This window comes from Oenanthe melanoleuca, chromosome 23 (genome assembly GCF_029582105.1).
Source record: "Oenanthe melanoleuca isolate GR-GAL-2019-014 chromosome 23, OMel1.0, whole genome shotgun sequence".
Classification (NCBI taxonomy): domain Eukaryota; kingdom Metazoa; phylum Chordata; class Aves; order Passeriformes; family Muscicapidae; genus Oenanthe; species Oenanthe melanoleuca.
Window position 1 is genome coordinate 827300 of NC_079356.1, and position 13692 is coordinate 840991.

Sequence of the window (13692 nt, forward strand, 5' to 3'; positions counted from 1 at the left end):
AACACACTTTCACTAAACATTCCATTAAAGCACAGCTCCAACCCTTCACTGTGTCTGAAGCTCCAAACTCCAATTATTCCATGGAAATCCACAGCTCCTGCTCTTCCTGCCTCCTGCCCCTGGACTGAAGCTCCAAACTCCAACTGAACATTCCATGAAAAACACTTTTTCACTGAACATTCCATTACAGCACAGCTCCAGCCCTTCCCTCTGTCTGAAACTCCAAATTCCAATTCAGCATTCCATGAAAATCACAGCTCCAGCCCTTCCTTGTGTCTGAAGCTCCAATTATTCCATGGAAATCCACAGCTCCTGCTCTTCCTGCCTCCTGCCCCTGGAAGCTCCAACCTCCAACAAACGATTCCACAAAACCCAGGGCCAGATTCCAAAGTTCTGTATTTTTCAAAATAAAGATCACACGTTGTTTAGAGACAATCTACACAAGAGTTACAAAAAATAGTCGCCCAGGCAGAAGCATACACAGGTTTGTTAATTATACACATATGGTTACAAGTGTGCTTGCAAAAAAGTTCATTGGAAATATACACAAGGCTCTGTAAATGTACACCGTGTAGTGTTACAATTCTATATTCAAACGAGGAAAATTGACAGTATGTTACATTCACTTACAAGTAGACAAAATGCAAAATACAGTTCATCTTCTGTACAAAAAAGGGGGAGGTGATTCACACTTTACAAGGTGAAAAGGGCTCTGATTGTAAGGAAAACTGGGGGGGGCTGTACTTTTGCACTTTTTGTTTCTTACTGTCACAAAAGAAGCAAAACATTACTTTGTAAGATTCAAAAAAACACTATTTGGAACTGAATCAGGTCTGTAGAACATTTAGAAAGGATCTCTACTGTCCAACTAGGTGACAAATAAAACCAAGCAGTTTATTTTTCTTCCTTTTTTGTTTTTAAACATTAACTAGGCTGTATAAAGAGAACATTTCCTTCAAAAGAAAAAATTTACTTCTGGTTGAAATTACAATTTACAATATACAACACTATATGCTACGACCATAAAAGGTGTGAATATACACTGAAATGCACAGGTTTTGCTAAATTCTTTTTTTTTTCCTGTTTTCTTACCAAAAAACGGGTTTTATGTCGATTCAAACTTCTCCACATTTACATTACAGAGGTTTACAAATGTACAATTGTACAGTCAGAAGTATGTTCCACTACTAGGGTACATTATAGATACAGATCAGACATCAAAACAAGAAAATACTACAAATTTTTATATATGTAAAGTCTACACCAAGTATACACTATATATTTATAGAAGCAAGACCAAAGCCGAGTTGGATTTTGTTTTTCCTCATGCTAAATAATCAAATTGTGTCTCTCCAGGTGAACAGAGGAGTGGGCTTAAAAAATCCCAAAAATCCTCCACTTTAAAATCATCTTGGTGTTTTCTCAAAATGCCAGCTAAGCTCCCTCCTTCAGCATTGTCAGAGTCACAAATAAAATAGAAATAAAGCCATTAAAAAGTCCCAAAAATGGAATTTTGGTGTCTTTGTTTAAAACCAAACTTCAGCAAGTTGAATTTTTCTCTTTTCAGTATTTCTACCAGTGCTGTCACTGAACTAAAATCCCAACTTCTCGTTGATTTTTGGGCTAAAAGGAGGATAAAAAAAAAACCCCAAGGAAGGCATTTGCAAAATATGATGAATTAAAAACGGGTTTTTTTTTCCCTGTTATGTTTGTTTGTTGTCTTCAAACCAACCACCCTGAAAGTCTCCACATTTGGAATATAGATACAACAGTGAACAAAAATGTGGCCTTCCATGTACATCTGAGACCTATGTACAAGAATTCTATACACCAGTAAAACAGCAGGGCAATTAGTTAATTAAAAAAAATAATTAGTACATGTTATGCATAATAAAATTAAAGAAATTTACAAAGGCTTCTCTTTTTTTTTTTTTTTTTTTTTTTGTGGTTTTTTTTTTCTGCTTTTCTGTTTGTTTTTTGTGGGTTTTGGTTGTTTGTATTTTTTTTTTAGCGACCGTGGCGGGTGGTGGGTGGCTCTGGAGCAGCCCCTGCTCAGATGATGCCGTTGGGGGGGCCACAGATGGGCCCCAGGTCCACCCCATTCTTCATGTAGTACTTCTCCAGCTTGGCCAGGATGTGCTTGCCGTAGGTGTACTTGCGCAGAGTGGCGATGTGGGGCCGGATCTGGGGGGAGAGGGGGGGTGAGTGGGGGCACAGCCAGCCCTGAGAGATCACATACAGCCCCTGAGAGAGATCACATACAGCCCCTGAGAGAGATCACATACAGCCCCTGGGAGAGATCACATACAGCCCCTGAGAGAGATCACATACAGCCCCTGGGCTGGGAGGGGCACAGACACACCTGAGAGATCACATACAGCCCCTGGGCTGGGTCACAGCCACCCCTGGGAGGGTCACAGCCCCCCTGAGCTGGGTGACAGCCACCCCTGAGATGGGTCACAGACACACCTGGGAGAGATCACATACAGCCCCTGGGCTGGGGGGGGTCACAGACAGCTCTGAGGGGGGCACAGACACACCTGAGAGGGGCACAGACAGCCCCTGGGCTGGGTGACAGACACCCCTGGGAGGGGTCACAGACACCCCTGAGAGAGATCACATACAGCCCCTGGGATGGGGGGGGGTCACAGACAGCCCTGGGGGGGGTCACAGCCAGCCCTGAGAGGGGCACAGACAGCCCTGAGAGGAGCACAGACAGCCCTGGGAGAGATCACAGCCCCCCTGAGCTGGGTGACAGCCACCCCTGGGAGAGATCACATACAGCCCCTGGGCTGGGAGGGGTCACAGCCATCCCTGGGAGGGGCACAGACAGCCCTGGGGGGGTCACAGACACACCTGAGAGAGATCACAGCCCCCCTGAGCTGGGTGACAGCCACCCCTGGGAGGGTCACAGCCATCCCTGGGAGACACCCCTGGGCTGGGAGGGGTGACAGCCACCCCTAAGAGAGCTCACAGCCCCTGAGATGGGTCACAGCCACCCCCTGGGTTGGGTCACACCCCCTGAGATTTCATTTCTCTGGCTGTACCTGGGATTTTTCATCAAGTAACCCCAAAAAATGTCACTGAGGAAAATTAAAATCCCCTCGGTCCCACCCCCCATTTAAAGCCTGTTATTCTCCATCCACTGCCATTTTAAAGCCCTGCAAATGTGACCTTTAAAAGCAGGAAAATGAAGATATCCTGTGTTTCCAGAGCTCCCTGCCCTTGGAGCAGCAGGCACAGGGCCCTGGGGCTGGCACCCCCTGAGCTGGTGACACCCCCACAGACCCCAGGGACACCACAGCTCCTGGGAACCCTCCCCAGTTCCCACTGGGATTCTGCACAAGGCACCACTGGGGCTTTGGATTCAGTGGATTCTCACTGCCTGGGCAGGGCTGGGTGGGATCTTGGGCAGGAATTGTTCCCAATTGTTCCCCCCCGGGATGGAATTGCCAGAGCAGCTGTGGCTGCCCCTGCATCCCTGGCAGTGCCCAAGGCCAGGCTGGACACTGGGAGCAGCTGGGACAGTGGGAGGTGTCCCTGCCATGGCAGGGTGGCACTGGAGGGATTTAAGGTTTCTCCAGCCCAAATCCTTCCAGGATCCCACGATTTTACTATTTTCTCCTCTCCAAGGGTGGCCACATCCCCTGACTGACCATCACTGACCAGCACTGACCAGCACTGACCAGCACTGACCAGCACTGACCAGCACTGGCCAGCACTAACCAGCACTGACCAGCACTGGCCAGCACTGACCAGCACTGACCAGCACTGACCATCACTGACCAGCACTGACCAGCACTGGCCAGCACTGACCAGCACTGACCATCACTGACCAGCACTGACCAGCACTGACCAGCACTGATCAGCACTGACCAGCACTGACCAGCACTGACCATCACTGACCAGCACTGACCAGCACTGACCAGCACTGACCAGCACTGACCAGCACTGGCCAGCACTGACCATCACTGACCAGCACTGACCAGCACTGACCATCACTGACCAGCACTGATCAGCACTGACCAGCACTGACCAGCACTGACCAGCACTGACCATCACTGATCAGCACTGACCAGCACTGACCAGCACTGATCAGCACTGACCAGCACTGACCAGCACTGGCCAGCACTGACCAGCACTGATCAGCACTGACCAGCACTGACCAGCACTGATCAGCACTGACCATCACTGACCAGCAGTGATCAGCACTGACCAGCACTGACCATCACTGATCAGCACTGACCAGCACTGACCAGCACTGACCATCACTGACCATCACTGACCAGCACTGATCAGCACTGACCAGCACTGACCAGCACTGACCAGCACTGACCAGCACTGACCATCACTGACCAGCACTGATCAGCACTGACCAGCACTGACCATCACTGATCAGCACTGACCAGCACTGACCAGCACTGACCAGCACTGACCATCACTGACCAGCACTGACCAGCACTGACCAGCACTGGCCAGCACTGACCAGCACTGACCAGCACTGACCAGCACTGGCCAGCACTGACCAGCACTGACCAGCACTGATCAGCACTGACCAGCACTGGCCAGCACTGACCAGCACTGACCAGCACTGACCAGCACTGGCCAGCACTGACCAGCACTGACCAGCACTGACCAGCGCTGACCAGCGCTGACCAGCACTGACCATCACTGACCATCACTGATCAGCACTGACCAGCACTGACCAGCACTGACCATCACTGACCAGCACTGACCAGCACTGACCAGCACTGATCAGCACTGACCAGCACTGACCATCACTGACCAGCACTGACCAGCACTGACCAGCACTGACCAGCAGTGACCAGCACTGACCAGCACTGACCAGCACTGACCAGCACTGACCAGCACTGACTGACCAGCACTGACCGGCACTGACCAGCACTGACCAGCACTGACCAGCACTGACCAGCACTGGCCCAGCCTGGCTCCCCATTCCCAGCAGGAATGTCACCTGTGCCCAGCACAGGAGCACTGAAGCTCCAATCCCAACCACTGCCCAGCTTCATCCCTTCACTGACACAACTGTTAGAATCACTTTTCAATGGGATTTTTTAATATTTCAGTAAAATCCCATTTTACCCCTCCCCAAGCTGCTGTCTCCACAATCCCCAGCCACTCCTGGCTCCGTTTCTCCAGGCTTTCCTGCAGCCTGGGATCACAGCTGAAATCACATTCACTCAGGCCCATTTAGCTGTCAGCCCTGAGCTATTTTTGACAGCCTCACTGATAATCTGATTTGCATTTTATTCCACAGGCTTTGCTCCATGGGAAAAAGAAAGTAAGGAATGTCAGAAACAATAATTTGGTTTTGTTTTTGGTTTGTTTTTTTTTTTTTTTAAATACACAACTCTCTGTTATGGATTAACAAATCCAGGGCCCTTCTGTCACAGATAAATTTGGTGTATCCCTTGCCAGGTATCTTTATTTAATTACCTTTAGCATTTCTTGTGGACTAAAACAGATTTGGGGTTAAAAGAAGGACTCTGAGTGGCTCCTAAACTTAAATGAACATCCCTGAGGATTATTCCAGCTGTTTGTGTTGAATCCATGCATGGGCAGGTCAAAGCAGCTCCCTCACAAATTCCCATTTCTTACAGAAAAATCAGTCTGGTTTAGTCAAGGATGCTCCAATATAATAATGAAAATGCTTCATTAGCATTTGAATACCTGACATTATTCAAAATAAATAAATCTTGGCTTTTCCATGCCTGGGTCAGTCAGGATTTCATTTCTCTGGCTGTACCTGGGATTTTTCATCAAGTAACCCCAAAAAATGTCACTGAGGAAAATTAAAATCCCCTCAGTCCCACCCCCCATTTAAAGCCTGTTCTCCATCCACTGCCATTCTAAAGCCCTGCTAATGTGACCTTTAAAAGCAGGAAAATGAAGATATCCTGTGTTTCCAGAGCTCCCTGCCCTTGGAGCAGCAGGCACAGGGCCCTGGGGCTGGCAGCAATGCAGATTTCATTCCAAATGTCTGAATTTTGGATAAACAGGAACTGCTGGGATGGCTGTGCATTCAAACACTGCAGGGTAATGCTAAACCAGGGAAGTTTAGGATAGCAGGGGGATGTTTTTCCATGGAAAGGGTGTTCAGGCAAAAGCAGGGAGGTTTGGAGTCCCCATCCCTGGGGGTGGCACTCAGGGCTGTGGTGGGACCAGGTGGGGATGGGCACAGGCTGAGCCCTGGCCTGGGGGGCTCTTCCAGCCTCAGGGACCCCAGGGAAGTGTCACATCAAAAGTGAGGAACAGAATTTGGTTAACGGCTGTGGGCTCAGAGGTGGCACCAGGCAAGGGGACATGAGAGAGGGACAGGAGGAAGGGACAGGAGGGGCTGGCAGCCACAGGCATGGGGACACAGGGACACAGGCACAGGGACACAGGGACACAGGCATGGGGACACAGGGACACAGGCAGAGGGACACAGGGACACAGGCATGGGGACACAGGGACACAGGCAGAGGGACACAGGGACACAGGGACACAGGCAGAGGGACACAGGGACACAGGCAGAGGGACACAGGGACACAGGGACACAGGCAGAGGGACACAGGGACACAGGGACACAGGGACACAGGGACACAGGCAGAGGGACACAGGGACACAGGCAGAGGGACACAGGGACACAGGCAGAGGGACACAGGGACACAGGCAGAGGGACACAGGCATGGGGACACAGGGACACAGGGACACAGGCAGAGGGACACAGGGACACAGGCATGAGGGACACAGGGACACAGGCAGAGGGACACAGGGACAGAGCCACAGGGATACAGAGGGACAAAGGCAGGGGGGCACTGCCACAGGGACAGAGCCTGTAGGGACACAGGCAGGGGACACAGAGGGACACAACCAGCAGGGCACAGCCCACAGGGACACAGCTAGAGGGACAGAGAGGGACACAGCTTGCAGGGGGACACACAGGGACACAGGCAGAGGGGCACAGCCCACAGGGACACAGAGAGACAGGGGGACACAGGAGGGACACAGAGGGACAGGGATGGGGACACAGAGGGACACAGAGGGACAGGGATGGGGACACAGAAGGGACACAGAGGGACAGGGATGGGGACACAGAGGGACAGGGATGGGGACACAGGAGGGACACAGAGGGACAGAGATGGGGACACAGGAGGGACACAGCCCAGCCCAGCCCAGCCCAGCCCTGGCAGGACTGCAGCGCCTGCTCTGTGCAGAACTGGGTCACTGGGACACGGGCACTGCTGCCAGCAGCAGCAGCAGCTGAGCCCCAGTGACAGCTCTGTGTCCCTGCAGGAGGCTGGAGAGGGATCTGTGACAAGGGAATGGAGTGACACCGGGGGAATGGCTCCCACTGCCAGAGGGCAGGGCTGGGGGGGATCCTGGGCAGGAATTGTTCCCTGGGAGGGTGGGCAGGGCTGGGATGGAATTGCCAGAGCAGCTGTGGCTGCCCCTGGATCCCTGGCAGTGCCCAAGGCCAGGCTGGACACTGGGAGCAGCTGGGACAGTGGGAGGTGTTCCTGGGGTGGCACTGGATGAGTTCTGAGGTTCTTCCCACCCCAGACCATTCTGTAATTCCCACCTTGCAGCTACTGGAACACTCCAACCCCTCTGCCACGGCTCCACCCTCAGCCCATTTCCCCCCACACCAGTGTGCCAGCGCCAGTGCCAGTGGCAGTGGCAGTGCCAGCGCCAGGCTGTCCCCGTCACCTTGTGCATGACGATCTTCCTCTGGGCGGGCTCAGCCACGTCGATCATTTTCTGCACCACGTAGTTGGCGTACTGGTCCTTCATCATGGTGTATAAGGCACTGTGGGGGCCGTCGTTCATGCTGCACACCTCGTCAATCAGCATGGCGCGCTCCGTGCGCGACGCGTGCGTCACACACTTCTCCACCACGTTACTGCAACGGCAGCGCGTCAGCGGGGGGGGTGGAGAGGGGGTGGGAGTGGGGGTGGGAATGGGAATGGGAATGGGAATGGGAATGGGAATGGGGAATGGGAGTGGGAATGGGGAATGGGGAATGGGAGTGGGAATGGGGAATGGGAATGGGGAATGGGGAATGGGAGTGGGGATGGGGATGGGGAATGGGAATGGGGATGGGGAATGGGGAATGGGAGTGGGGATGGGGAATGGGGAATGGGGAATGGGGAATGGGGAATGGGAACGGGGAATGGGGAATGGGAATGGGGATGGGGAATGGGGAATGGGGATGGGGAATGGGGAATGGGGATGGGAATGGGGAATGGGGAATGGGGGTGGGAATGGGAATGGGAATGGGGAATGGGGAATGGGGATGGGGAATGGGAATGGGGAATGGGAATGGGAATGGGGAATGGGAATGGGGAATGGGGAATGGGGAATGGGGAATGGGAATGGGGAATGGGAATGGGGAATGGGGAATGGGAATGGGGAATGGGAATGGGGAATGGGGAATGGGAATGGGAATGGGAGTGGGGATGGGGAATGGGGAATGGGAATGGGGAATGGGAATGGGGAATGGGAATGGGGAATGGGGAATGGGGAATGGGGAAGGGAATGGGGAATGGGGAAATGGGAATGGGGAATGGGAATGGGGAATGGGAATGGGGAATGGGGAATGGGGAATGGGGAATGGGGATGGGAATGGGGAATGGGAGTGGGGAATGGGAGTGGGAATGGGGAATGGGGAATGGGGAATGGGAATGGGGAATGGGAATGGGGAATGGGAATGGGAATGGGAATGGGGAATGGGAATGGGGAATGGGAATGGGAATGGGGAATGGGAATGGGGAATGGGAATGGGGAATGGGGAATGGGAATGGGAATGGGAATGGGGAATGGGGAATGGGAGTGGGAATGGGGAATGGGAATGGGGAATGGGAATGGGGAATGGGAATGGGGGTACAGGGAATGGGGAATGGGAATGGGGAATGGGGGTACAGGGAATGGGGAATGGGGAGTGGGAATGGGGAATGGGGAAGGGAATGGGAACTGGAGAATGGGAATGGGGAAATGGGAATGGGGAATGGTAACAGGGAATGGGGAAATGAGAAGGGGGAAATGGAAATGAGAATGGGGAAATGGGAACTGGGGATGGGAACTGGGGAATGGGAACTGGAGAATGGGGAACTGGGGATGAAGCAGGGAATGGGAACTGGGAATGGGAGCAGGGAACTGGGAATGGGAGCAGGGAACTGTACAGGAATGTCTCCCAGAGCTTTTCACCCAGCCCTATGAAGATCTCATGTGCTGCTACAAGGGCAGGATTTGTGCTGGCACAGCTCAGCAATATCAAACAGGATTTGGGATCCCAGTGGAAATTTGGGAACGGGACCAACTCAGGTCAGTGTCCACTCTCCCAACGAGAAGCCAAGCTGCTGTTTTGATTTTCTCCACACTGAACACGGTGGGAATGAACATCCACAGTCAGAACAACATGGAAGTGCTGTTCAGGAATGAGAAATCTCAGCCAAGCAGAGGATTCCCAAAATTCCTGAATACATTAATGAGCAGCCTGAGCTCTCTGGAGAGCCAGAAGTAGGGTACATGAAAGGGGACTGAGCTGTGCTGGGCTCATCCCCCAGCCCTGCCCAGCAGCTCTGCTCAGCTCAGGGACCTCCACTAATTAATGCTCCAGCTGGAGAGAACTTTGGGAAAAAGGAGCCAGGCAAGGCAGGGAGAAGAACCTGAAATAACAACATGAAGATCACGCTCTCCTAACTCTCATTAATGTTCCACTTCCCTCGTGTCCATGAGTATTCCCATCAAAGGGGGAATTCTGAGCCTTTGAAGAGCTCAGCCTTCATCTTCCAGCAGGGATGCACACATGGGGAGCACTGCTTTGTCCTGACTCCACAAATTCCTGGATCCTGCTCCACCCACGTGTGGCTCTGCAGAACCTGGGAATGCTGCAGCTCCCCTTGGAGCTTTGTGTGACTCAAAAGGGACCTAGCAAAGAGCTGGGAATGGTGCTGAGTGGAAATTCCTCTGGGAAAACTGGGATGGATTGCTGCTGCACTGATTTCCCAAATCCCCCATGGCTGGACACAGCATCCCAGAGCAGAGAATGTTCTTATTATCCAACTTAAACCCCATGAAAATAAACCAGATAAACCAAAGCACACAAGGATTCCCGGTTCAATTCAGGAGCCTGGATCAGAGCTCCATGACACTCACCTGGCTGGCACAGCCCAGTTTATAACTGTTATAAATAACACTTCTTTATGAAATAAAGTAATTTTCACCTCCCTTACACCCACCCCTAATTCTCCTGCAGCTCTGGGATGTGTCTGTGCTCCAGTTAAGGAATTCCTACCTGGCAAATTTGTGTTGACTCAACACAAGCACGTTGCCCCTGATCTCTGCCACGATCTTGCTCTTGTCCTCGGGCCGGCCGTGCTCCAGCACGTGCTGGATGACATAATTCCCATACTGGTCCTGGGGGGACACAGCAGGAATGGGCTCACAGGGGGGCAGGAATGGCCAGAAACACCCCCAGCACTGATTCCCAAAGTGCATCCAGAGTTAAAAGTTCAATAAAGATTAATTACAGTATTTATACTGTACAAATCAGCTTGATACTATTTCAGCAAAAATGTGCATTCTAAGGTGGTACCAGGTGGTAAATGATGCATTTTTGTACAAATTGTATTATTTATAAAACTCAAAACTATATCCTTGCACAGGACATGTCAATATTCTGCTTATTCCCAGTTTTCTCTCCAGGTTCAAACCTACCAAATCCTATGTCCTGGAGGAGTGAGCCATGGGTCTGGCTATGGGACACTGTTCTGAATTTGGGAATTTTCAGACCACAGGATATTTATTTTCCAGTTCAGGGTAGCAGAGGCATGGCCTGCTGTCCATGCCCAGTCTCTTCCCACTTCCCAGCACAGAGCACACAGCACTTGGGAACTGCACCAGCTCAGTTTTCACCCCACTTTGTGCTCTGGGATCTGGGGGGGAATGTGGGAACTGCACCAGGACTGGGTTTGTGGGTTATGCACAGCCCCAGGAGCAGAATCCATATAAAACCCTGGCACAGGCACGGGAAGCAGGGAGCAGGGAAGGCAGCCAGGAGGGGGGTGAGCACAGAACCAAACCTTTTTAAGAATTCCAGTGACTTGGCACCTCCTTTTCCTTGGAGTAACCAGCTCTGGGCAGCCCTCCTGCTGCTCCCTGCACTGGATGAAGCACCAGGACCTGGGGCCTCCTCAAAGGGAGGTGACAAGAGGTGACAACAGCCCTGGCACCCCCTGGACCTGTGCCCATGGCCAAAGGGGAGGTGCTGATGGAACTCCTGCCTGCTGTGCTCATTCCCATCTCTTTTGTGTTGGGTTGATGTGGCCAGAAATGTGGATTCTGTCACCATCTGGGGTGGGGCAGTGACCCTGATCTCCTGGCACATATTATCTGCTAATGGGCCATCTTTAAACCAGCTGGGCAATCATCTTTATCTTCCCACAGCCCATCCTCCCTCCAGGAGATATCTCCTGTTAATGGCCACTGAGTCCCAGTGCATGACTGATAAAATTCCATCATCCCACTGGGAGATGCTCCAGCCAGGGGAGGAGCCAAACATTTCCTACCCAGATAAAAACTGAGATTTGGAACAGCAAGTTATTCTTCTTTCCACTGCATTCCAGAGGAAAACCAGACCTTTCCACATCATCCCTGGAGCTTCAGAGGAAACTGCACCTTCTCCAGGAGCACTGCTCCAGCTGAACCACATCTGCCACTGCAGGAGGATGCAGCCACCATTGAATGGGACTGTGCCAACACCCTGACTGACTGACGGGTGTCAGCTTGGATTCTGACTCTGGCAGGGTTTGGGATTGTTCTGTGTAATACTGCATTTCTATTTTAATTTTCATAGCAAAGAACTGTTATTCCTAATTCCCATATCTTTGCCTGAGAGCCCCTTAATTTCAAAATGATAATAATTCAGAGGGAGGGGGTTTACATTCTCCATTTCAAACAGAAGCTCCTGCCTTTATTGGCAGACACCTGTCCTTCATACCAGGACACCTTTCCAGGTGGGAATGCTCCCACAGGGGCTGTGCAGGACTGTCCCAGCACTCAGCAGTGCCTGGGGACACTGCAGCCCCTCCCACTGACCTGCACCAGCTGCTCTGTGTGCTGGTGGAGCTCCTCCAGGATGGGCAGGGTCTGCTCGGGCAGGCAGTGCTCCAGGATCCTCTGGATCACCCGGCAGCCGTACGGGTGCGTGGACAGAGCAAACACCTGCACAGCACAAACAACAGGCAGCAACAGCCCCTCAGTCCCTGGGAACCCAAAACCTGCCAGCAATCCTGCAGGGAATGCAGCTCCAGCTGCAGCTGCAAACACCCACGGGGATACCCCAGGCACATCCCATCCATGAAAAACAAATGGTAAAACCTCTTGATTCATAAAAAAACCAACAACCTGGACAACCAAGCATGGCTGGAAGCTTGGTTATTCTTCCCAAATGATTCCAGCACATTGTCTGCCCCACAGCACAAATTTTGAGCTACTTAAGAAATGCTATGAGCCAGGAAAGTTAAAAATGCCCAGCAAAGGATTTTCCTCAACTGTTTGGATTTGTTTAAAAGCCTTAACAGTGCTTAAAAGAAGTGACAACAAAGAATCTTTCTCATTTCTAATGGATTAGCAGATCTGTGGGTGAGAACATGACACACTTTGTTATTGCTGCTCCCTTTTCTGTCTGAAGCATCAAGTCCTGTTTGGTTGCTTTGATTTAACAACAGCAGCAAATCCAAGCACTGAAGTTTAAATCAACAGTCACACATTTTTAATAACTGGTGAGTAAACGCTGCAGGGAAACAGGGCTTGGAGTGCAATTAACTGCAGAAAAATCACCTGCAGGTGCCAAGCTTCATCTGCCATGTGAAGGTTCAGATAAAACTGGGACAACTGGTCCAGGAAATGTCAGCACCATCAGCTGAGCTGCCAGAGGTGTTTCTGCCTTCCCAAACTCCCAGTGGAAAATCCAAACCTAAACTCTAACCAGGAGCAAGTTTCCAGCCAGAATCCTGCTTGTTCTGACCCAACCAACCAAATCCCCACTTTCCCAGGACTCCCAGCTGCTGGTTCCTGCTGGAACAGCCCCTGGCTGTCCTCAAATCCAAAAAACTTTTGTACTGGGAGCTGAGGCAGGCAGAGTAAAGCCAAACACAACTGATACCCAGGACATCAATTCAGGAGAGGAAAGCAATAAAAAAGCAAAAAAGGAAGAGAGTCAAGGACAATTGCCCATTTCTAGATGAAACTCCTGTTCTCTCCCTGCTCTGAGGCCCTTGGGGATCAGCATTCAGCACTCCTCTAAGCCACCTGCACAGACAGGGATTGTAATGAAACTCTATTTTCCTGTCCATCCCCCATTTTCCTCTCTGCTCCCCTCAAACAGAAAGAAATCTAAAATGCACAGAGTTCACAAATTCTTTGGGTTATCAGGGTCACTAAATGGGGATCAGCTCTGGGCTCAGAACTTGCTGGGATTTACACAAGTGAGGTGATAATTAAGGAATTAATGAAGTTTAGCCATGACTAAGGTACCTCAGCAGCACAAAACTCTGCTCACCACCTTCACTGGGAAGATGGATTAGGGAGAGCCTTGCTTTTCCTCATCACCCAAAAATACTCAACATTCCAGGAGAAGAGACTTGTGCAGGGAGGTTTTAGTCTGACAGACCTGCCCAGAAATGG

General features: G+C 51.3%; 1 protein-coding gene across 8 annotated transcripts in view; it reads right to left on the bottom strand.

The window, feature by feature from the left end:
• Window positions 1-379: 379 nt before the first annotated feature.
• Window positions 380-13692, bottom strand: part of PUM1 (pumilio RNA binding family member 1) — a 68473-nt gene continuing 55160 nt past the window's right edge. For all 8 annotated transcript variants that reach the window (XM_056509381.1, XM_056509380.1, XM_056509375.1 and 5 more), the window contains exons 19-22: window positions 12103-12228; window positions 10301-10422; window positions 7714-7906; window positions 380-2184 (exon numbers count right to left, since the gene is read on the bottom strand). In XM_056509381.1, the coding sequence (XP_056365356.1) occupies window positions 2053-2184; window positions 7714-7906; window positions 10301-10422; window positions 12103-12228 (573 nt within the window). In that variant the 3' untranslated portion in view covers window positions 380-2052. The remainder of the gene's footprint in view (window positions 2185-7713; window positions 7907-10300; window positions 10423-12102; window positions 12229-13692) is intronic.